Raw genomic sequence first — 22656 nt, forward strand, 5'->3', positions numbered from 1 at the left:
GGGGCGGGCCCGGGTGGGGACAGCGCCGCCTGCCGGCCGCGGGGCAATGCCTGTGTGGTCTGTCCTCTCTGGGCCGGATCAGCCTCTTCCTCGGAACCCCGCCGCGACCTGGCTCCCGCCCGGAGTCACTCTTCCTCTCCCATGTCATTGGTGTAAAATGGGCTAATCCCGTACCTGTCGCCCCCCAAGGAGGCTTGGCCCTGTCTGTAATCACTGTAAGAATGTATGCGTGGGGAAACAATAAAGCCTTACCCAAATTACACCAAATTACAAACGAATCCAAAATCCCTCAGGACCCCCGCCCCATCACTTGACTAGACTGGAGCTTTCTGGTTCAGCCAGAGCTGCTCAGCCTTTGCCCTAAAGGGCTCATCTAAACAGAATACACATTTAAACCTTGAGAAAAAGCCACCATTTCAGGAAACTAGCCTGCACTAGGCGGTTCTTGCAATGGCTTAGGTACGTAGGGGACCCTGGTTCTTTACTGCCTAGTCTAGAGTTGTTTAGGCAATTCCTGTTATCCTATGCTCACCAGCACTTTGTGCCAGGACTTTACTGGAAGGAGCCTTGTCCAAGGGGCCGGAAGTGAGTAAGGCTCAAATACTGAAGGTGGCTTATTTGCTGACTTGGAAGAGGTGCCCTCCAGTGCTTTTATAGGAGGAAACCATGTCAGTTCCACTTTGCTCTATCACCTCCTTCACAGTGGACTGGAAAGTGAAATCGGCAAAACATGGGCAATCCTGGGATTGTCCTGCAATGGGAAAATCAACCAAGTGACATGAACATATGCTAAGGAGACTTGGTTCACTGGGGGACATGCCGACTTCATAATCAGAGCCAAGTGCAACACTTTTACATATATACTAATCAGAATTATTGAAGGCTAGACATTTAACAGCTAGTAAGCAAGCTGGCCAGGCACATGGTAAGCTCCTTTAAGTGGGGGTTATCGAAGTGCCCTTAGCTGAATGTTAACAAATAACTGAGAGGTAAAAAGACTACCAGCTTCTGACTATAGGTCATGGGTTTCAGAAAAAAAACATCAAACGAGCAAAGCTCTGCCTTTCAGGAGGGTATCTAGTTCCCATCTTGAGGCTCATTTATCCAATCCTCCAGCCAGAAAGCTGAATTATGTGGAAGAACAATGATTTTTAAGTTTGCTGTGAAGTGTTTCACTGTCTCAGTGGCCACTGAGGGAAAGGGGTTCAGAAATAGAATACATCCACCTTTCCTAATGAACCCCAGGCTGGACGAAAGTATAGCCCTGGGCTGATGGATGAGTCTGACAAGATAGCTGCATCTTACATGTCTGATGGTGATGGTGCTTCATAAAATTGTAATTCTTAGGAAAATTGAAGTTCACATTTAACACCCAGCGGGTAATGAATAGCCCAAACGAACTCTGGCTAACGAGCTATTAAAGTTGTGTAACATCAACCTGAAAGGAACTGTCCCAGCAGGCTACATAAAGAAACATTTACCCCTTTCTATACTTTTTTTTTCCTTCCTGGTACTGCAGACATCAATCCATCTACATTTAGATTTGCCTCCCTTGGGTAGTATCTGAGTATGCAATGTTACTAACTAATCAAGTTGTAACATACCCTCCACTTTAAAAGTCCTCCCTGTTCTTGTTCTCATCACAAAACTGCAGTCCCTGTCCCCTCAGGCCCATTAAAAATAAAACTTGTAAGTCTTCATTAAATGAAATCCTCCAAGTCTTCGTTTTTTGCAATAGAATCCCATTCTGACAATAGCCAGAAAGGGTTTATAAGCAAAATATAACAAAAAAGGCAAAAAAAAACAAATTTGTGTTTATGGGACCAAGTGAAACCATGAAACCAGTTGTTATAAAGCAGTAATGATAAAGATTACCAAATTAATACACAAACACAATTATACAGCCCTCTAAGCCCCCAAACTCCCAAGAATCCATCAAGTAAAAGACTCCTACTTTTCGGCACCCAAACAGCTAACACAGGTGAAGCAGGGCAGATGCCAAGCCAATCTGTCAGCCCAACAAGACACTGAGGTACTCCACAGACATTTAAACTCTACATTTTAGAGCCAGCATTGGTTGAAATAGTAAGGGCCTCTCATGGAGGTCAGAGAGCACAGACTAAAGTCTTAAAAATATTAGTACATCACTGGAGAGGCAACCTCGATTGCAGAGCATTCCGTACAAGTTTTTAAATTAAATGTAAAGACACATTACAAGCTACTGTCCTCTCTGCCCCAATTCATGCAGTGAAGTTCCCCTTGTAAGCAGAGTATGGCACAGCTTTGGAAGAGGATGTCCCAAGAGAAATGAGCTAAACAGCCACTATTTGCTCTTTCCTTTTTAGATGTCCTTGTACCAAAGGCGCTTTGAGCCATTCACCTGGCACTTCCCAAAACATACTTGCCTAAGGGCCAGCCCAAGAACTCTTGCAGTTGCAAACAAAGCACACTACTTTGTAGCCATCTTCCAGTACACTAAGTTTGCCCCTTCTGCCTTCTCACAGCCTAGCACTCCTTCAGATTTACGGCCACAGCGGAAGCTAAAGGGTTGTCTCAGTAACTGGGAAGAAATTACCTTTAGGGGCTCCTATCTTTTGACCACATTCCCCAAAATAAACATTGTAGTTTGATTAAATAACCTAACAGTGCCATGACCTCACCAGCACATGAAAAACTAGTTTTGGTAAGCTGTCACTCTGTGAAACAAAAATCACAGGCTTACTTCATGAGTATTACTTCAAGTGACTTGTTTTTTTTCCGTAGTGAAAAGTCCCTTAAATGCTGACTTCAAAATCAAAATACAGAATCCCCTCACGAATCTATAACATTCCAAGTAACAGTAATTTGTCCATGACTTCCAAACATACCTTTCCACACAGACGTACCTATGCTCTGAAGCACAGCTCTCCCCATTTCCCAGTCACTACGAACGGAAATAACAAGACCAGAAAACAAAAACAAAGCAAAAACTAGCTCATCATCTAAATTCAAAAGCAAGTACCAACATTTCTCTGTAAAACAAGGAGAATGACCCCAGCCAAAAAAATCTTTATGTTCCTTTATTGGAGCAAGATTCCTGACCAGTATACAGTGATGTATTTGCTACAGAGACCTGTGCAGAAATTACATACTATCCATCTAGACAGGTTTTCGTTACACTTTGCCTACTGATGGAATAGTTCCATTTATAAAGTTTTTATACATCAAAAAGCTTTGAATTTGACCAGACGGTCCATTAATTCATCTCTGAAAAAGCTAAGTGGCATTTAACTTTAGCTACTATACTTTACAGCATTAAAAAGCTTATGCATTAGGTAGCTTCTCAAAATGTGATTTATGCACAATGGCATTTAGCAGACAGAGCAGAGTCCATCATCTCCCCCAGATTCACACAGACAAGTCTCATTTGAGAGCTATATGCTAAAAGAGCTGGTACTTTGAGACAAAAGTACTCCTAACCTGAGTTTCTTACCACCAATACGGACTTCTTACTCTGAAAGCCTGTCTTCTCGGCCACATTTTACAGTGCCGGCGAAGACATGCCAACAATCGTCCTGTGTATGAACTCGGCAGTAGAGCACCAGGTCTGTCTGATGGTGGTGGCAGGCACTATTATATCCAGGTAAATAAAAGCCCATATCTTGAAATGGCAATTTGAGATACAAATCAAGGGTACAACATATTCAGAACTGAGCTTTCAGCAATCTGATATCCCAAATGATGTGAAAAATTTCAGAAACTGATGTCAAATTGTACCCATATGGGTTCCCAGCTATGGAGACATTAATACATTGATTCAAATCCCTTTACTCAATCAACATAGCCCTGAGGTCATCCTGCAAAGTGCATATCAAAAAATACGAAGTTAAGGTGACAAAGTTTGACGGTAACATTATACAAGTCAAACTTGCAAAGTCATATTAAGTATATCTGTTCTGAGAGAAAAGCATCAAATCCTTTGTGTACACATTTAGTTTTATTGTAACAAAGCAACTTGTACACTTTTAACGTTTAAAACTGAGCATCATCTTTCCTTTCCAGTGAAACAAAAAGAAAAATTTAAAAATAAACAGGAACAAAATTACAATAGAGAATGTCAATTGCAAATAAGATCCTACAGGTTCTGCTGATTTCTCCCATCGAGTGGCAGGGCTCAAGTCATCATTAGGAGAGAATTTTATTTTAAAAGTGTCATCTTAAACTGCAAGGATGTCCGTTAAACATCACAATTAAACATGCCAAAGGAGAAGCCATGTTGTCAAAATGCCCACTTAACCCACCCAAACATCTCAAACCCACCCTTTGCTGACCTTCTATAACCCCATTTTTTTAAGTTTTTTTTTTCTTTTTTTAAACAAGAGAAAGTAGACAGATACATGTTGGTAAATGCTAACTGTCCATATTCACATAGAGACACAGTGTAATCTCTGAGCCCAATATACAGAGAAAGGAGGAAAAAAGCTAGAATTCTATGCACTACTACACAGGGGCCTAGCACCCTCCAGCTTCCAGCAGAGCTAAGGGAGCAGAAGGTTTTTCTTTTTTCCCACAGAGCATGATGGTGTTGATTCCATAAAGTTTTTGTTGAGACAGGAAGGGATAAAAATGAATTTGGAACAGAAAAGGGTAGAGATTCTTTTCCCACTGAATTCTGCTCAAGGTATTTCCCCCCAAAATAAGTTGTGAGCCATGGTATAAAGGAGAAAAGAGACCTCAAAAACAGGGCAACTGAGCACAAGAGGAGAAGGAGGAAAAAAAAAAAAAAAAAAGACTGCAACTTGCTCCCAGGGACTGGAGAAAATTAAAAAAGGAAGGTTGGAATCCATCAGTGTTCCATTAGTCATCTTCTCCTTCATCTTCCTGTAAGGAAAAAAAAGCAAGCAGTTAATCTTTAGGGTTAATTCTAAGGCCAGTCCCCAATATTCATATGGACCATGATGGACTCCACAGAACATGACATGCCAAGGGAAATTAATTTTAGGAACCTCTACCGTGGTCCCTTGGTATGTGCGAAGGATGGTTCAGAACCCTCTCCACATACAAAAATCCTTGTGGGCGGGGGGGGGGGGGGGGGGGACGACTTCCCTGGCAGTCCAGTGGTTAAGACTCCATGCCCACTGTAGGGAGTACAGGTTTGATCTCCAGTGGGGGAACTAAGATCCCGCATGCCGCTCAGCATGGCCAATAAATAGATAAAGACATATAAATTTTTAAAAATTTAAAAAAATCCTCAGGATGCTCAAGTCCCTTAAATAAAATAGCACAGTACTTGCATGCAACTTACCCATATACTTTTAAAATTGTCTCAGATTACTTATAATAACCAATACAATGTAAATAGTTGTGAATACAATGTAAATAATCGCCAGCAATTGGCAAATTCAAATTCTGCTTTTTGGAACTTTCTGGAATTAAAAGAAAAAAATCTGTTGGTTCAATCTGAAGAATGGGAACCCACAGACACGAAGGTCAAACTATACATCAGGGCTTCCCTGGTGGCGCAGTGGTTGAGAGTCCGCCTGCCGATGCAGGGGAGCCCCGGTCTGGGAAGATCCCACATGCCACACAGCGGCTGGGCCCGTGAGCCATGGCCGCTGAGCCTGTGCTCCGCAACGGGAGAGGCCACAACAGTGAGAGGCCCACACACCGCCAAAAAAAAACCAAAAACAAACAAACTATACATCAGTCTTCATCAATTCTTTTTTTTTTTCCCCAGGGCAACGCAGCTTACAGATTTTAGTTCCCCGACCAGGGACAGGAGCTGGGACTCAGCAGGGAAAGCACCCGAGCCCTAACCACTGGACCACCAGGGAGCTCCCCAATCTGCATCCCAATCTGATTCTTGATTAAAAGACCCAGTGATGTTTCAGACAAATTAACTTTTCAGAAGTAACCAAATCAGACATCTTTCAGACCAAGTAATACAAACCAAAACTCACTCTATCCCAATATGATTGTTAAGAATTTTATAGTTTGTCCAAAACATGCGTATTTTTGTTATTTGGGAGATTTCTCAGAATTTGAGCAGCTGCACTGTCCACAGCCCTTTCATTAAGTACTGGCTAGGGAATGACATAATTGAACAGTTATAAGTGCTAACCACAAAAGCAGAACTAATTGAATCACTGATACAATGAGCTTATCAAAATTTTCAACCTTGGACAAAACAGCCTATCTTTTCTACAAGTCTTCCCACAATTTGTTGGGTCAGTTCCACCATACAACATAAATAATCTCCAAAGTAACAATGGTGAATTCTTTGAAGATTTTCTTTTTGGATTTAACCAAATCTTTTTACCTCTCCTTCCTCCCCCTCATCATCATCTTCATCTTCTTCACCTTCATCCTCATCCCCTTCTTCATCAATATCTTCCAATCCTTCTTCCTCTTCATCATCATCATCATCTTCTTCTCCTTCCCCCTCCTCATCATCCATGTCTGGAACCTAGGGGAAAAAACACACACAAAAAACAAAGAGTCACCTCAAGAACTCATTTTCAAACAAATGAAACAAGTGCAACCTTGAAAAGAACACTCTCAACTCACCAAGTAGTACTGTAATGGATTTGGCCAAATATCATCTTTGATGACCTCTCCTAACTCATCTGCACCTGCATCAGAATGATCAGTAAACCAGGTGAAGAAGCTTTCTGGTTCCTCATGCTGTCTCTTCCTGCTGGCTTTATTCTGAGTTTGACTTGAACGTTTTGTCAAATCCTAAATGAAGATGGAAGAACTTTTGACACAGGCTCACTACACCTTAAATACCTATAATTTAAAGAAGGTTTTAACCCAAAAGCAGAGCAAAAACTGGATGTTACATTATCTACACTATTATTCTTATTTTTAAAAAGTTACAAAAAGTACAGCTAATAAAGAGAAAGAGAAGCCCAAGAATTTTAGGTCTACAAAGAACGCCGTCAAATTTATATGTCAAGCTTCTCTTGAAAGTTACCATCTAGACTTGGCTTTTTTTTTAAAACAAAATTAGTTCCACTTCAACAACCAGTATCTTAACACAGTATAATTTAAAATATATTTACTACTTAAACACAGAGAGGGCTTCCCTGGTGGCACAGTGGTTAAGAATCCGCCTGCCAATGCAGGGGACACGGGTTCGAGCCCGGGGCCGGGAAGATCCCACAGCCTGCGGAGCAACTAAGCCCACGTGCCACAACTACTGAACCCGCGCTCTGCAACAAGAGAAGCCACCGCAATGAGAAGCCCGCGCACCGCAACGAAGAGTAGCCCCCACTTGCCACAACTAGAGAAAGCCCGTGCGCAGCAACGAAGACCCAACGCAGACAGAAATAGGTTTTGGGAAACCGCACGTTACCAATGTAGAAACCAAAATGATTTAGTCCACCTCAACAAAAACTTGCTCTCTAATTTATAAGACCACAAGCTACTGTATTTGACTTTAACAAAATAGACATTTTTATATTTTAAGGATCTGCATTTAACACATCACAAAAACACCAAATATTTAATTAAATGGTTCAACTAGATCAAACTAGAGAAAATATCAATGCCCAACAATCCCTCAAATACCTTTCCGGATTTCCATTTGATTTCAGTGGACTTTGAAGATGGATCACCACTCTCATTCAGATGAAATTCTTTGGAGAGAACTTTATTTTCAAAGTAAGGGTTTTCATCAAAATACTACAATAAACAGAGAATTAGAAATCAATACAAAACAGCCCTTCTAACCAATACTCAAGTTGATTTCCATAGTGACAAACAAGTTACTGATACTTACAAAATCTATTCTGTAACCTGATTTAATATCTTCAAATTCTGTCACTTCAACTCTTGTCAAATAATGCAGCGCCTCTTCATCCTCCTCCCCAAGCAGTGCAGACACTAGATCAGTAAATAGGCCAAATGATTATTAAACAAACATTAACAAACAACTCAAGCAATCCCTTTTAAATTTCCCGAATTTGGTTTCATAAATCCATTATAAACTGAAAACCAAATGGCTCAGTGTCAGAGCTGTCACTTTCTTTTATCAAGTAATTAAACAGAATCCCAAATTAGAATAGGATCTCTTCTAAATAGAAAGGATGAATTGCAAGCCTCTCCCCGTTTCAACCTCTGCATGTAATCAACATGGTGGACCAGGTCCTCAACCAAGGTCCCTCCACTCTCTAACAAGTGGACACCCACACCCTTTAATAATGCTTTGCTGCAACATACCTTGTGGATGGTTAACAAATGTTGTTACCCAAAAATTTGGGATTTTGGCGATCAATTCCGACCTCTTCTGAAAAAACGGTTGGCGGAGTTTGTTATATTTCTGTTCTACTTTCAAAATCTCCTCACTGGCTTGTTCGTTAAGTCTGAAGCAAATGAAAAGACATGTTGACGAGGACGGTACTTAACAAATACAAAAATTGCTGAGATTACAGAATATTTACTCTTATTAGCTTTAGAACAACGCAAAGTACGCATTTATAAAAACCAAATCACCTAGATTTTTGTAGCCAGAGACCCAAGTCAAAATTGAGATGGCCATTTGATCAGCTTTACCAACAGGCACTGGACAACTGACAGTCCTGACGGTGCCCAAACAGCATTTTGGTAACTTTGTATATCTATCTACTCTGTTACCAGGCCAACTTCGATTGTTTCCCTCAGGCAGATCAAGAAGAAAAAAAAAAGCTGCCAACGAAGTAACAAAGTTATAAGGCGAGTCAGAGCAACAATGATGCCATAATACTAAACTATCACAAGTGCACGCAACTGCAACTCAGACAACTTGTAGGCTACGAAAGCAAACCCTGTCTTTACAAGGTCAATGTATTTTAATCAGAAACTTTTTGGTGACTGTAAAATGTTTCACAGGAAAATAACACTGAATCCTCATATTGATATTTCCAACTAAGTTACAATCATCTCCACTTGGCCAGTAGATACAGATGTATTTGGCCATAGTTTCAATATTTACCAAACCATAAGATGCATGTCAGAAAACTTCAAAGCAAATTGAGAAAAACTTTACCTGTCTATTTCATTTTGTACTTCATCAATATGTTCAATTGCTTCTTGCTGTTCTTTTTCTGCAAGAAAAAGGTGCATGAGACTCAATACTAATTTGAAAATAAATTTAACTGCTTTTCCTTCCTGATGTTAAGTCTGTGATGTTATATCAATAAAGCTGTTTTAAAAAAAAACTTGCCTACTACTACAAGGCATGCTTTCCACGTGTTCATGTGTATAGTTGACAAATTACTTTTCAATTAAGACTATTCACAAACCATGCTGTTAGACTAGTCAAAATGTTTGACTGTAACGCTTTTACGAGTTCTATTACAAGACCAATTAAAGTTTCTATAATGAGATAATAAACGCTATTCAGAGATCCTTAAGTTCTCTTTAAAAAAATCACATAAGCCTGCAACAGAGTAGCACCAGCTATTAACTAGAATACGGAAACTAACCCATGACGATAACAAAAATTAGGACACCACCTATCTCCATGGTGAAATCCCCTTTTACACGAAGTTGAAACTATTGCTCAGTATTGATTACTATTAAGACATCAGACACGCCTACAAAGACAGGGAAGGCCCTGGGAACTACCTCACCACCGTAAACACTCGACTTTACCTTCTAAGAATATGAACCCCCGGATTCGAATCCGACCTTTCTCGCCCCTCCAACCCAATTTCAGGCGGGCTGATCTCAAGAGGCGGCCCCGCACGACTTTGGAGCACACTTACAGGGAGCAAGCATGCAGTCAGAAACTATGGGCCAAAGAACGGAGAGGAGGAAAAGGGGGTGTGCTACGGGAAAGGCACCCTTTTGTCCGGTAAAGACCGCAAAACCTACAAAGCTAAGTGGGCGTGAAGGGGCCAGATCGCGCGGTTCATTTCCGGCAACCAGCCCGGGTGGTGCAGCCCCCCTGCCGAGAAAGCCTTTACGGAAAAGGCCAGTAGGTTTGCTCCGAGCCATTGTAAAGACCCTCCGACGCCCCGGTCGCCGCGCCAGGTTTCTCAGCGCGCTGTCGCGACGAGGTGGCCACCCCACGTGGGGGCTGCCCGGGGCCAGCCAGAGCATCCTCCGAGCAGCTCGGGCCGCGGCGCGGCCGCGTGCTTCCCCGCGCCCCCACCCCGCCCCAGCTCGAGGCAGAGGGCCGCGCCGGGGCCGGCCTCCGGGTGGGAGTGTGGGGGCGCCGCCCGCGGGCCGGGCGCGAAGGGGGAGCCGCGCGGAGGCCCGGGCGCGGGGCCGCGTCCGGCCGCACCATGTGGCGGCGACGGCGGCTGATGGGAGCGAGGCATCATGGCGGAGCACAATAAAGAGAGGCTTCTCGGGAGGGAGGGAGGGGGAGGAGAGCGAGGGAGGGGGGAGAGGAAGGGGGGGTCTCCTCCGCCCGCGCCGAGCAGGCCGCAGCGCCCCCGCCTCGCAGCGCCGTCCGCCGCCGCGGCGCCACCCGGCCCCGGCCCCGCGCGCACAAAAAAGGGCGCCGAGGCGCGCGCCGGCCCGTCCGCCCGGCGCCCCCCGCGCGCCCCGGGCCCCGCCGGCGGCCAGCGGCCGGGCGGGTGGCGAAGATGGCGGCGCGGGCCGGCCCCCGCCTCGCCTGCTCCTCACCTGAGGTCTCGTCGGCCCCGTCGTGGTTGGAGTTGAGCTCCTTTTTACTGACTTTGGCCGCCGGCGCCGACATGGTGCTCTCCGCGGTCGGGGGGGGAGCGGGGAGGGGGAGAGAAGGGAAGGCGAAGGGGGCGGGCAGCGGCTTCCCCTCACGCCACACGCGCGGGCGCTCGCTCGGTCCGGCCGCCTCCTCCCGGCGCTCGCTCGCTTTCCCTCCCCCTGGCTCGCGCGCGCTGCCCTCGCGGCCTGACGACGAGGGAGGGGCTGGGGTTGCTTGCCGGGCCCCGGCCCGGGCTCCTGCTTACGGAGGGGAGGCGGCGGCGGGCGGGCAGGCTGCTCTGCTCCCTCACTCACGCTCCGCGCTCCAGCTAGCTGCTCGATCTCCCCGAGCCGCCTCCTCCTCCACCTCCTCCTCACGGCGAGGGGCGGGCGGCAGGGCGCAGGCGCGCCAGGCCCCGCGCGCACGCCCCGCCTCCGGCCAGAGAGGCTCGCGCCGCCTCACCATAGGCTAGGGCGCCAGGACCAGCGGGCGGAGCCGCGGCGAGGAGACACAGGGCCTGGCGAAGAGGCGGGAGGAAGGAACGCCGCGACGTACGGGGACTGCCCCCCGCGCCGCGCTCCCCTCCCCCGCTTTCCCCTTCTCCAGCCCGACCCGGGACTTTTGCGCGCTACGGGCGCGCGGCGGCCCAAGGGGCGGGGCCTCGCCAGGCTGCGCGCAGGCTCCCAGGCGGGTGTGTCACGTGGTGGCGGAGCGGCTTCCCCTGTCTGCCTGGTGGCGCGGGGAAGAGGGGTGTCTGAAGCCCCCCGAAAGCGCAGGCCTCGTAGTAGCCTGGCTTCAGAGCACTGGAGCCCAGATATATATCCACCCCGGGTTCTGCACTCTGGGACACTACTGGGGCGCCCCTCCTCGTGGGGGAAGGAAGGCGCCACCTCCATCCTATTTCTCAGAGAGGGAAGCTGCCTTCGGAGTCAGGCTTGTTTGCAAAGCCCGAAGCTGCCCAGTGCACTCACAGGGAGGGCCTTTTCCTGCCTCTTAGTCCAAGCTCTGCCCAGCAGGCTGTGTGCACTTGGGCAAGTCATTTTCCCTCTATGGGCCTATTTGTTATGAAATTACAATATTCAAGAAAGGCTGACAAACGGAACGTTGTGTTAAGTGGTGATGTTTAAGCAGGGCCACGCTAAAGTGGAAGTCCTCTGAAGGCAAGGAGGTGCCACATTCATCCGCGGGTGCTTTTGACCCAATTCAGTGCCTAATTCAAGGAGCTTGCAAGAATCCGTACAGAGTGCTAAGCGCCACTCCCAGCAACTGCGCCTGCATCGCACAACTGCAAGATGGAGTCGGTTGTGTTAATTTCATTTCGCTACGTCAGAGAACAAGGCCTGCTGTAGAAGCCAAGTCTTGAAACAGGAAGGCCAAGGCATTTCTGTTTAAACTATGCTTTCCAGGTAATGCAAATGTACCACTCACTGCTCTACTCCCTCCTGCAGGGCCCCAAGACATGGACACAAAAAGTCTGAAATCTCTCCTTGGGTGTTTATAACCAAAACCAGGGGTTGGATTATTTGCCTTCCAGGACTCACATGTTACTATCAGTTCTTAAAGCTCAAGCAGTGTCTTTCATGTTCAAGATAATCCACTGGTGGGTGATCGATAAATGTTAAGTGGCAGACAGTCCATGGGAAGAGAATACAAATGTCTTCTTGGGGCTTTCCCCAAAACCCAGAAGTTAATCTTTCTCCTCCAAACCTTATTATTCTCAATTGAGTCCAGCTCAATCCATACCCATCCCAATTGGACAGGATTTTTAAGGGAAGAATTATTAGCACCAATGAGAAGCTGGGAAATGTTTGACAACCAGCTCCCAGAAGAGAAAAAAACACACCAAAAACCCTGATTTGTAGCATTTGCTGATTTCAGTGATGTATAAATACTCCTACCATGGTAAATTTCCTGCTACCACTTCTTTTTTTTTTCGGTGCGCGGGCCTCTCACTGTTGTGGCCTCTCCCGTTGCGGAGCACAAGATCCGGACGCGCAGGCTCACCGGCCATGGCTCACGGGCCCAGCCGCTCCGCGGCATGTGGGATCTTCCCGGACCGGGCACGAACCCGTGTCCCCTGCATCGGCAGGCGGACTCTCAACCACTGCGCCACCAGGGAAGCCCTCCTGCTACCACTTTGATGTCACTGAAGAGAGATGGAAAGAAATACCAGGCTCCAACTTCCCTGGTGGCGCAGTGGTTAAGGATCCACCTGCTAATGCAGGGGACACGGGTTCCAGCCCTGGTCCGGGAAGATCCCACATGCCGCGGAGCAGCTGGGCCTGTGAGCTGTGGCCACTGAGCCTGCGCGTCCGGAGCCTGTGCTCCGCAACAGGAGAGGCCGCAATGGGAGAGGCCACAACAGTGAAAGGCCCGCGTACCACACACAAAAAAAAGAGAGTAGCTCCTGCTCGCTGCAACTAGAGAAAAGCCTGTGCGCAGCAACGAAGATCCAGTGCAGCCAAAAATAAACAAATAAAATTTAAAAAAAATTTTAAAGAACAAAAATACCAGGCTCCAGTGCACTGCTGAAGCATGTAGCATGGGCCACAGGCTGTGATAAATACACGCATTTCCTTCTCTTTCAGTCCTCACAAAATACAAGACAGGTATTTATATCCTCATTTCACAGATAAACTCAACTTTTTTTGATACAGGTGGCAGGACCAAGGCTAATGGATAACAAAGCTCCTGCCCTAAGGACAGAGTTTTTCCACTTTTTTGACATGAATTACAGTAAGAGGTACATTTGACATTAGGACCCAGTACACACCTACACACAAAACAATGCTTACCCTCACTGAGTGTGATGACTCTTAATCTTCTATTTTCTTTAAATGCAGGTCACTCTCCACTAAAATGATTTCATGACCCACAAATGGGACGAAACGGTCTGAAAAACACTGTGCTGAAGGCTGCTTTCATACACAAAACAAAGCCTGCTCACCGGTTGGTACCAGTGACCCATAGCATCTCCTAAGTGACTGATCTACCAGTGTTTCCCATGTATCTGCAGGGGCTCCAGGGAGCCTTCTAATGCCTTCTGGTTAGGCAATGGGCTTCAAGGCTCCCACCCCAGCCCTTAGGACCATCCTGTTCTTCCAGACCTTTCCCACAGCACTTCTCAAGATGAATTCAAGGAGCACACACTAGGAAGTGGAAGAGAAAGAGAAAGCAAAAACGCCAAGTTTCAGTAAACAAGGGAGTGGCGTGGACACACTAAGAGATAATTCACCCACCGAATTATTCTCTGTGGTCTCTCTCCCCTCCAACCTTAGGAGCTCTGCATTCTCTCCTTGGCCTCTCACCTCACTCTCAGAATTCCTCTCCCTTCTCCTTCCCAGCTTCCTTTGAAGGAGGAGAATCCCACAGCTTAAAGATTGGAACAGAGATGCTGGCATTCCCTGAAATGCAGCAGTGTCCCAGGATGAACCACCTTGGAGGGACCGTGGTTGCACCCTGCCGTCCCTTCTGGTACTGTTAATTTTCCCAAGAAGCTAAACAGAAGGCGACCAGAAGGACTCATCCACATTTTGCTGCTCACAAGTGGGAAAGAGTTTACTATCCGTCTCAAGAGCACTGGTGATGAGCCAATTGCTGTCTTGTGTTTCACTTCCACTTAAGCCTCACAGCAAGCCTAACAGATACGATTGAGCCCATTTTACAGAAGAGGAAAGAAGCACAGGTTATGTCACTTTCCCAACGAAGTCACACAGCTGGATGCAGCCAGGTTTCGAGCCCTGTCCAGCTTTACCACATCGGGACATCGGCTGGGCAGGAGGTCTTTGCACCTCATTTGGAAGGGGATGGACTGAGACCCATTAAACGTAAACTTTCCACATCACCCAACAGATCCACAGGAGCTCTGCAATGAGGGCTCCTCACCCACTGCTCCTTCCACAAGCAAACGTGGACCTCAGCCAAGTGAGCAAATTAGGAAGATTCGTGGACTCCAAGCCCCTCCCCTCTATGCTGAGCCAGCTGGCTGTCACTTCCTGGGGCAATGCTGTCCTGCCTTCCAGGACCTATCCAAACTCACCCTCACCCCCTCCAGCTGCCCCCCTGCCGCGAAGGCCCCACCACACCCGCGATCTATCTGGGAGGCCTAATCACCAGAACAATGCACTTTGTGCTCAACTCCAAGCTGTGTGTGTGCAAAACACGGCCCTCGCCTCCAAGTTAAGTGTTAATGGGGCGTGGGGCAGACATGAAACCAACAATTGGAATGTACAGGCCAGGCTGGGGTGACTCTGGGTGCTGCAAGGGCAGAAGGGGGCTCCTAACACACAGCAGCTGTCGCTCAAAGGAGAATACCTGCAAGGAGTGACTTTCCAGCAGGAAGCTGCAGAACGAGTAGGCATGCACAGGTAGGGAGAGGAGAGCGATCCAGGCAGAGGACAGACAGGCTTCCAGGCCCCGAGGTGAAAGAATGGAGCCCCAGGAGGTGAAGAGAGGTTAAAGGTGCTGGAGGGAGCCTGAACCTGGAGAGGTCGGCAAGGACCGGGTGGGCAGTGCCCCGGAAGTCTCTTAGTCAGTACCTCGAGGGCAATGGGAAGGCTAGGAAGGGTTTTAAGCCAGGGAGTCACATGATTGGCTTTGCTCTGCCTGGAAGGGAGGAGGAAGCCGGAAGCAAGAGGCGGAGGAGGGGGCAGTAATCCGGGCCAGAGTTATGGGCGGGCAGCAACAGCAGGAAAGAGGTGGACGGATATGAGGTGTTGAGGAACCACCAGGACTCAGGGATCTGATGGCACGTGGAGGAGAGGAGAGGGGTCACCCGTGTTTCCCCCAGCCTCAGGCTGGCTACTGGTGTCACTTGACCAAGACAAAAGGAATGAGTTTGGGGGCTGGGAGCGTAGGTGTGGGGTTGGGGCCAGGACCGAGCTCACGCGTGCTCCAGGCCTCCCACTTTCACCCCTTCTGGTTCTTCCTTCACATACACCTAATCCATGCACCCCATGCTTAAAACCCTTCAGGGGAATTTGCAGTCATCTCAAAAAGTGTGGGGCAAAAAAAAAGAAGAAATCACCTAGAAGTCAATCCTTGCAAATCCTTTAAATCTCCAATAAAACGTAGTGTCCGGACGTACCTTCCTTCGGCAAGTTCGGAGAAGCAGACTTTTCCTCTGGCCTGGAGGCAGGAGTCCGTCTCGGTTTCTTCGGTTTCTTTGCTTGGGGTGGAAGTGAAGACTGGTGTTTGGGGGCCATGCTGGGAGAAAAGCCAAGAATCCACCCAAGGGAAAAAGCTCGTACCAGGAGCTCTGAGAACTAAGGCTGCCCCAGGTGACAAAAGAGGTTTAAATATACTCTGGAGGCGCCTGGAGGGGATATTTACGTGACAGTGGGACACACCCATTCCCCCTCCCCCAGCCTCAACCTCCTACCCACCCTCCAATCAAGATCAACTTCTTTTACTTGCTCTTTGCTTTTCTCTCTAAGGGCTTTCTCGGCAGTGGGGTGGTGGGGGGCGGAGGTGTTTTCCTTGGGCGGGGAGCAGTTCTGTGCTTTCCGGGACCCTCCTGGTCTTGACTTGAAGCACCAGTGGCCCATCCCCCAGTCCTGTCTCAAATATTCTCTGTAGGCAGCACTGCCCACATTGAGAACTGTACTCTTCTTTTTTCCTCTGGCCTCCTAGAAGATTTAAACGTGCTCTTGTCTCACCTCACCCTGGAACATTCTTCAGTCTCCCCACTCCCACCGCCTTGTCTGGCTAACTCCTTCCCAACCTCCATGTCTCAGCTTGGAGGGATAAATGAATGTTAAAATAAAGGAATCCAGGACGTCCCTGGTGGTCCAGTGGCTAAGGCTCCGCGCTCCCAATGCAGGGGGCCTGGGTTCGATCCCTGGTCAGGGAGCTAGATCCCGCATGCAGCAACTAAAGATCCTGTGCTGCGCGCTGCAACGAAGATCCTGAAACTAAGACCCAGCACAGCCAAATAAATAAGTATTTTAAAATAAAAGAATCCCAGTCGAGTATTAGAAAGCAAAAGGAAAAGCAGGTACCCTTGAGAGGACTTGGGACAGCCGTTCATTCTTCTCTCATTTCAGGTACGATTAGAAGGTTAAGAGTTTGAAGAACCTGTAAAAGGTATGTTGTCTGGCGGGGGGGGGGGCGGTCCCAAAACCCAATGCCTGTCAGGTAACAACTATGAGTAAGGCAAGCAACTGGAATTCACAACAGCTGGAGGAAGGTAGGTTGGTATAACCACTCTGGAAAACGTGTGCCGGCTCTATCAAAGCAGAGCCTGGGCTGAGTTACTCTTACCCAGCAGTTCTACCTACAGTTCCCGCCTACATGCTCAACAGACATGCATATCTGTGTGCGCCAATATGTGTGACAAATGTGTGCAAGAATGTCCATAGCAGTGAGATTCTTACTAGCCAAAATCTGGAAACAATACAGATGTCTACCAACAGCCGAATAAATAGGTTTTGAGATATTTATACAACGGAACATGATAAAACGATGAGAAGAAATGAACTACAGCTACGTGCCATCGTGTGAATGCAGCCTGCAAACATAATGTTGAGTGAAAGACACAAGACACAAAATAGGACAGGCTGTGTGATTGCACTTATATAAATTACAAAAACAGACAAAACTGATCTATGCGGTTAGAAGTCTGGAGTGTGGTTACCTTTGCCCTGGGGAGGGACATCATCTGAGGCGGGATTAAGGGCCTTAAACCTTTCTAGTGATGCCCAGTTTCTGGATCTGGGGTTTGCTACACCAGTGTGTTTGGTTTGTGAACCCCAAGCTGCCATATCTTTGATTCTTCTAAAGAACAGCCAGAGGTATACATTTTGTTTTCAATCTTTTTTTTTGGCTGCTTCAGGTCTTAGTTGCAGCATGCTAGTTGCGGCAGGCGGACTTCTTAGCTGCGGCATGCAAACTCTTAGTTGTGACATGCATGTGGGATCTACTTCCCCGACGAGGGATTGAACCCGGAGCCCCTGCATTGGGAGCACGGAGTCCTACACACTGGACCACCAGAGAAGTCCCATAGATACACATTTTTATACGAAATCTCTGGATTTTTAGAAATTAGCAACTAAGGCTTCCCTGGTGGCGCAGTGGTTAAGAATCCGCCTGCCAATGCAGGGGACATGGGTTTGAGCCCTGGGCCAGGAAGATCCCACATGCTGTGGAGCAACTAAGCCCGCGTGCCACAACTACTGAGCCTGCGCTCTAGAGCCCGCATGCCATAACTACTGAAGCCCATGTGCCTAGACCCCATGCTCTGCAACAAGAGAAGCCACCGCAATGAGAAGCCCGCGCACTGCCACAAAGAGCAGCCCCTGCTCACTTCAACTAGAGAAAGCCCATGCTCAGCAATGAAGACCCAACGCAGCCAAAAAAAAAAGTTAGCAACTAATTAAACTTTTTTTTTTTTTTTTTTTTGCTGTATGCGGGCCTCTCACTGCTGTGGCCCCTCCCATTGCGGAGCACAGGCTCCAGACACGCAGGCTCAGCGGCCATGGCTCACGGACCTAGCCGCTCCGCAGCACATGGGATCCTCCTGGACCGGGGCACGAACCCGCGTCTCCTGCATCAGCAGGCGGACCCTTAACCACTGCACCACCAGGGAAGCCTAATTAAACATTTTAAAACATACTTTGTGGACCAAGTAAAGCATGTCATCAGGCCACTTTCAGCCTATGAGCCATGAGTTTACAACCTCTGAGATAGTGCAATGATTTTCCTTTTTTTTTTCCTGTTTGTTTTCTTTCCATTAATTACCCTCTTAAAATAAACCTAAGGCATAAGTCAGTGATGTCAATACTGATAAAAAGCTGAGCTCTTTCTGGAGGAAGACCGAGCACCACCAACATCTCTTACTCCCTTCCATCCCTCCATTCTCTGACAGCTTCTGAGGGACTTTGGGCTTCTTCTAAGACATTTTGGTTTCACAGCTAGGCAAGCTGAGACCTGAAAGAAGTGATTTACCTAAAGTCATGAGGAGAATAACTGAGTTACAACTGGAGCCCCAGTTCTGAGGTCATTTTATCACAAGGATGCACTTTCTAACCAGCCTAAGTGTCAGTGTTTACACCTGTAAAATGGATGATAATAATACCTGCCTCTTTGTTTCAGGATTTTCAATTAAGGACAAAGAGTCATCTTTCTCCTGTTTTTACCAAAGAAACTGTCCAAAACAACAACATGGAAAACAAAAACAAAAACTCTCTTTTGATGAAACTGGGAGTCAGCTAAACCCCAAAGCACAGAATAGGTGGCTGGATGGGCAAAGCAGTGGAAAAGGAACAGGATGTATGCAGGAAGAGAGGACAGATGCCCTAGCTACAGATTTCTGGGAGTATCAGCAAAGGACACTTCTGGCAGCTGAGGGGCAAACCCTAAATCCCTTGCTTGTAGCAGCCAGAAGGGAGTGTACTGACAGGATGCTGCACCAGCTCAGTTCCTAGAAACAAAGGAGAAGGGGGTCAGTGAGGAATAGCAAAAGGAGCTTCATGAGACCCATACAAATTCCAATTACCTTGAGATTCCCTTTTATCACCCACCAATCTGAGATCCAAAAGTTAAAAACAGCCTACCTGGGAGAAGGCACCTTAAATGGATACAGCCCCTTGGGAGGGCAGTTTAACCGTCAGAGTATCTATCAAAAGTGCAAAAGTACGTACCCTTGACCCAGAAGTTCCCCTTCTATTTTTTATCCTACAGATAAATGAGGTGGCACCTATGCAAAGCAATTCACTGCAACATCATAAAAATGAAAGCTTGGAAACAACCTAACAACTTCTTTGGGCTTTGGGTGACCAAAGGGTATAACCTATACAGTAGAATGAGCTGCAACCATTAAATCAAATAGGGAAAAAGAGCCATGGTGAAGTGAAATAAGCAAGGTCCTACTAAGCAGGTAGTATGTTACCATTTGTGTAAAAGGGAGGGTAGAAAAAAAAATACATGTTCACTTATTTGCCTGTATACTTGTAACACAGCTCTTAAAGGACTCCTGCGAAGGTGATAACTCAGTCATCCCTGGGGAGGGGACTGGGTGGTGAGAAATGAAAGGACAGGGAAACAGAGCGATCTTTCACTCTTCACCCTGTTGTACATTTTGAATTTTGAACCTGTGTATATATTACATTAAAACAAAACAAAGATTACCTGAGCTCTAGTACTTAGAATCACTTGCATCACATAAGAACAGCACCCACTTGGTACACGTCAGCTTAAATTCAAACGTGCAAGACCCCACCTTTCCTTTCCTCCACAGCTTCCAAAAGTTGAACTTCCTGGATTCCCAGAGGTGTTACCAGGCAACTGTGCGACTCTGCTTCATTCCAGAACTGGCTGCAGACGAGGTGGAGGCAAGGCAAATGGCCTCCCTCCACTCCACCCAAAAGTTGACAGGATCATGACGTTCCATAACCCTGAGGCCAGGCGCTCTCTGGGAACCAGAATTTTCCAACACATCCCAAACACCCGTAGCCGTATGAGAGGATTTCAATAGCATTATCCTTTTAAACCCTCCCATCAACCTTTCCAGGACAGTATTATGTCCTTATTTTACAGACGGGAGAATCAAACCAAATGAAAAATTGACAGCCAGAGAATCTTGTCCAAAAATCAAAAGGATAGGAATAGAAGACTCGGGATTCAAACCGGTGTCTTTCTGGACTTCCTTGGCTGTCCAGTGGTTAAGACTGTGCTTCCAAAGCAGGGGGCACGGGCTCAGTCCCTGGTCAGGGAACTAAGATCCCACATTCTGCGTTTCTTGTCTTAAATGGGTGCCAGGGCCTGAGGGTCATTTGGTGCCTCTTTCATTGCCCTCACACTGTTCTCTGGCTCCTTGGTACTTATTAAAAAGTTAATAATAAGGAATTCCCTGGTGGTCCAATGGTTAGGACTCAGCACTTTTACTGTCCGGGGCGGGGACTAGGGGAAGGGGAGGATGGGGTGGTGGGGGCGGGGGGAAGGGGGGCGGCCGGTTCGATCCCTGGTCAGGGAACTAAGATCCTGCAAGCTGCGTGGTGCGGCCAAAAATAATAATAATAATAATAATAATAGTCTAAAAAAAGTTACACCGGTATCCCACCATCAAGAGATAGGAGCTACTATTCGCCCCTTGAGGCGTGTTGATCCAACACAGACTGAGTACCAAGGAATGATTGAGATCATGGATGAAGTGGATATGAAAGGTGAGGTCTATCCATTTGGCGTAGTTGGGATGGCCAACAAAGGGGATTGCCTACAGGAAGGGGAGAGCGTCAAGTTCCAATACTGTGTCCTGGGCCAAAATGCACAGACTATGGCCTACAACATCACACCCCTGCGTAGGGCCACAGTGGAGTGTGTGAAAGATCAGTTTGGCTTCATTAACTATGAAGTAGGAGATAGCAAGAAGCTCTTTCTCCATGTGAAAGAAGTTCAGGATGGCATTGAGCTACAGGCAGGAGATGAGGTAGAATTCTCGGTGATTTTTAATCAGCGCGCTGGCAAGTGCACTGCTTGTAATGTTTGGCGAGTCTGCGAGGGCCCCAAGGCTGTTGCAGCTCCACGACCTGATAGGTTGGTCAATCGCTTGAAGAACATCACCCTGGATGATGCCAGGGCTCCTTGCCTAGTGGTTCTTCGTCAGCCAAGGGGACTAGATAACTCAGTGGGATTTGGTGCCGAAAGAAAGATCCATCAAGCTGGTGTCATTGACTAACCACATCCACAAAACACATCATTAACCCACTGTGATCAAGTTGGGGGGATTCTGGTGAAGGGTTCTGAATATCTCCCTCTTCATCCCTCCCAAAATCTGGAATACTTATTCTATTGAGCTATTACACCAGTTTTAACACCTTCCTCATGCTATGTTAAAAAAAATAAATACATTTAAGAAAACCATTTAAAAATTATGCACAGTTGCAGCCTGGAGAACTTAAGGTGGCGCCTTATAGTATCAATTTTAGGAGCTTTATTTGGTTCATTTAATGCAACTGGTAATTGCAAAATCCACTTCGCCTGTGTAAGTGAAAATTATAGACTGTTACCTTGTTGACCGTATGAAATTCTGCACTTGATACTTAGTATGTACTCTACCTTCATTACTTCTGGCAAGATGTTCTGCCTTAGCACTCAGTTGCATTCTTTTTCCTTTTCTTTTCTGTTCATTATGCTTTAATTCTGAGGACCATATTATGGTAGAATATATTAAAAATTACAAAAATTTGTATAGGCAAACCAATTCTTTAAGTTGTGGCCAAATGTTATTTTTCATATTATTTATAATCTTGTCACAGTCCACTTAATGAAGTTTGGTTAGATTTCAGTGAAAATTATCTTCCAGGGTAGTTTTTTTTCCCCCCACCTGGGAAGGGGGGGGTAACTTTACCACAATTAGTACATCTGGTACAGAATTTCATGCAAATGAGGTGTGCCAGCAGTGTGATAATTTAAACGTATTTAAACAAAAACAGAAGGATGAATGCACAAACTTGCTGCTGCTTAGATCACTCCAGTTTCTTTTACTGCTTTCAAAACAAAACAAAACAAACAAAAAATAATTTAAAAGTTGTGCCTGAGGGCTTCCCTGGTGGCGCAGTGGTTGACAGTCCGCCTGCCGATGCAGGGGACGCGGGTTCGTGCCCCGGTCCGGGAGGATCCCACATGCCGCGGAGCGGCTGGGCCCGTGAGCCATGGCCGCTGAGCATGCGCGTCCGGAGCCTGTGCTCCGCAACGGGAGAGGCCACGACGGTGAGAGGCCCGCGTACCCCCGCCCCCCCAAGAAAAAAAAAAAGTGCCTGAAAAAAAAAAAGATAGGAACTACTAACAAAACATATATGTCCTATAATATGTATTTGTGTGCAGTTTAAACAGGATTATTGTACAAAGCTGGTTTTTAGTCTAATTTTTTCCATTAACGATTTTTCTTTTTCTTTTTTTTTTGTTTTTATTTTTTTGTTTGTTTGTTTTTTTGCGGTACGCGGGCCTCTCACTGTTGTGGCCTCCCCCGTTGCAGAGCTCAGGCTCCGGACGCGCAGGCTCAGTGGCCATGGCTCTCGGGCCCA

At 46.9% G+C, this 22656-nt stretch overlaps 2 protein-coding genes across 3 annotated transcripts; one reads left to right on the plus strand and one right to left on the minus strand.

Annotated features, from left to right (window-relative positions):
- Nucleotides 1-3048: 3048 nt before the first annotated feature.
- Nucleotides 3049-11185, minus strand: SET (SET nuclear proto-oncogene). Of its 2 annotated transcripts, XM_060014034.1 has the most exons (9): nt 10597-11185; nt 9616-9723; nt 9008-9065; nt 8203-8345; nt 7763-7866; nt 7552-7665; nt 6547-6717; nt 6299-6445; nt 3049-4860 (listed from the first exon to the last, which is right to left on the minus strand). In XM_060014034.1, the coding sequence occupies exons 1-9, from the start codon at nt 10667-10669 to the stop codon at nt 4837-4839; spliced, it is 942 nt and encodes a 313-aa protein (XP_059870017.1). In that variant the 5' UTR covers nt 10670-11185; the 3' UTR covers nt 3049-4836. The 2 variants fall into 2 exon arrangements, with proteins under 2 accessions (XP_059870017.1, XP_059870018.1); XM_060014035.1 differs by lacking the exon at nt 9616-9723.
- A 9553-nt stretch (nt 11186-20738) lies between these two features.
- LOC132426861 (cold shock domain-containing protein E1) lies at nt 20739-21412 on the plus strand. Its single transcript, XM_060013650.2, has one exon. It carries the CDS (start codon nt 20763-20765, stop codon nt 21306-21308), a length of 546 nt encoding a protein of 181 aa, XP_059869633.2. The 5' UTR covers nt 20739-20762; the 3' UTR covers nt 21309-21412.
- The last annotated feature ends 1244 nt before the right edge of the window (nt 21413-22656 follow it).

Source organism: Delphinus delphis, chromosome 6 (assembly GCF_949987515.2).
Source record: "Delphinus delphis chromosome 6, mDelDel1.2, whole genome shotgun sequence".
Lineage (NCBI taxonomy): Eukaryota > Metazoa > Chordata > Mammalia > Artiodactyla > Delphinidae > Delphinus > Delphinus delphis.

Coding starts and splice junctions, on each gene's coding strand:
- SET (XM_060014034.1), bottom strand. CDS start 10,669: ATGTCGGCGCCGGCGGCCAAAGTCAGTAAAAAGGAGCTCAACTCCAAC. Junction 8,346..9,007: donor GTACAAAATGAAATAGACAG/GTAAAGTTTTTC, acceptor CATTTGCTTCAG/ACTTAACGAACAAGCCAGTG. Junction 7,666..7,762: donor CAGGTTACAGAATAGATTTT/GTAAGTATCAGT, acceptor TGTTTATTGTAG/TATTTTGATGAAAACCCTTA.
- LOC132426861 (XM_060013650.2), top strand. CDS start 20,763: ATGATTGAGATCATGGATGAAGTGGATATGAAAGGTGAGGTCTATCCA.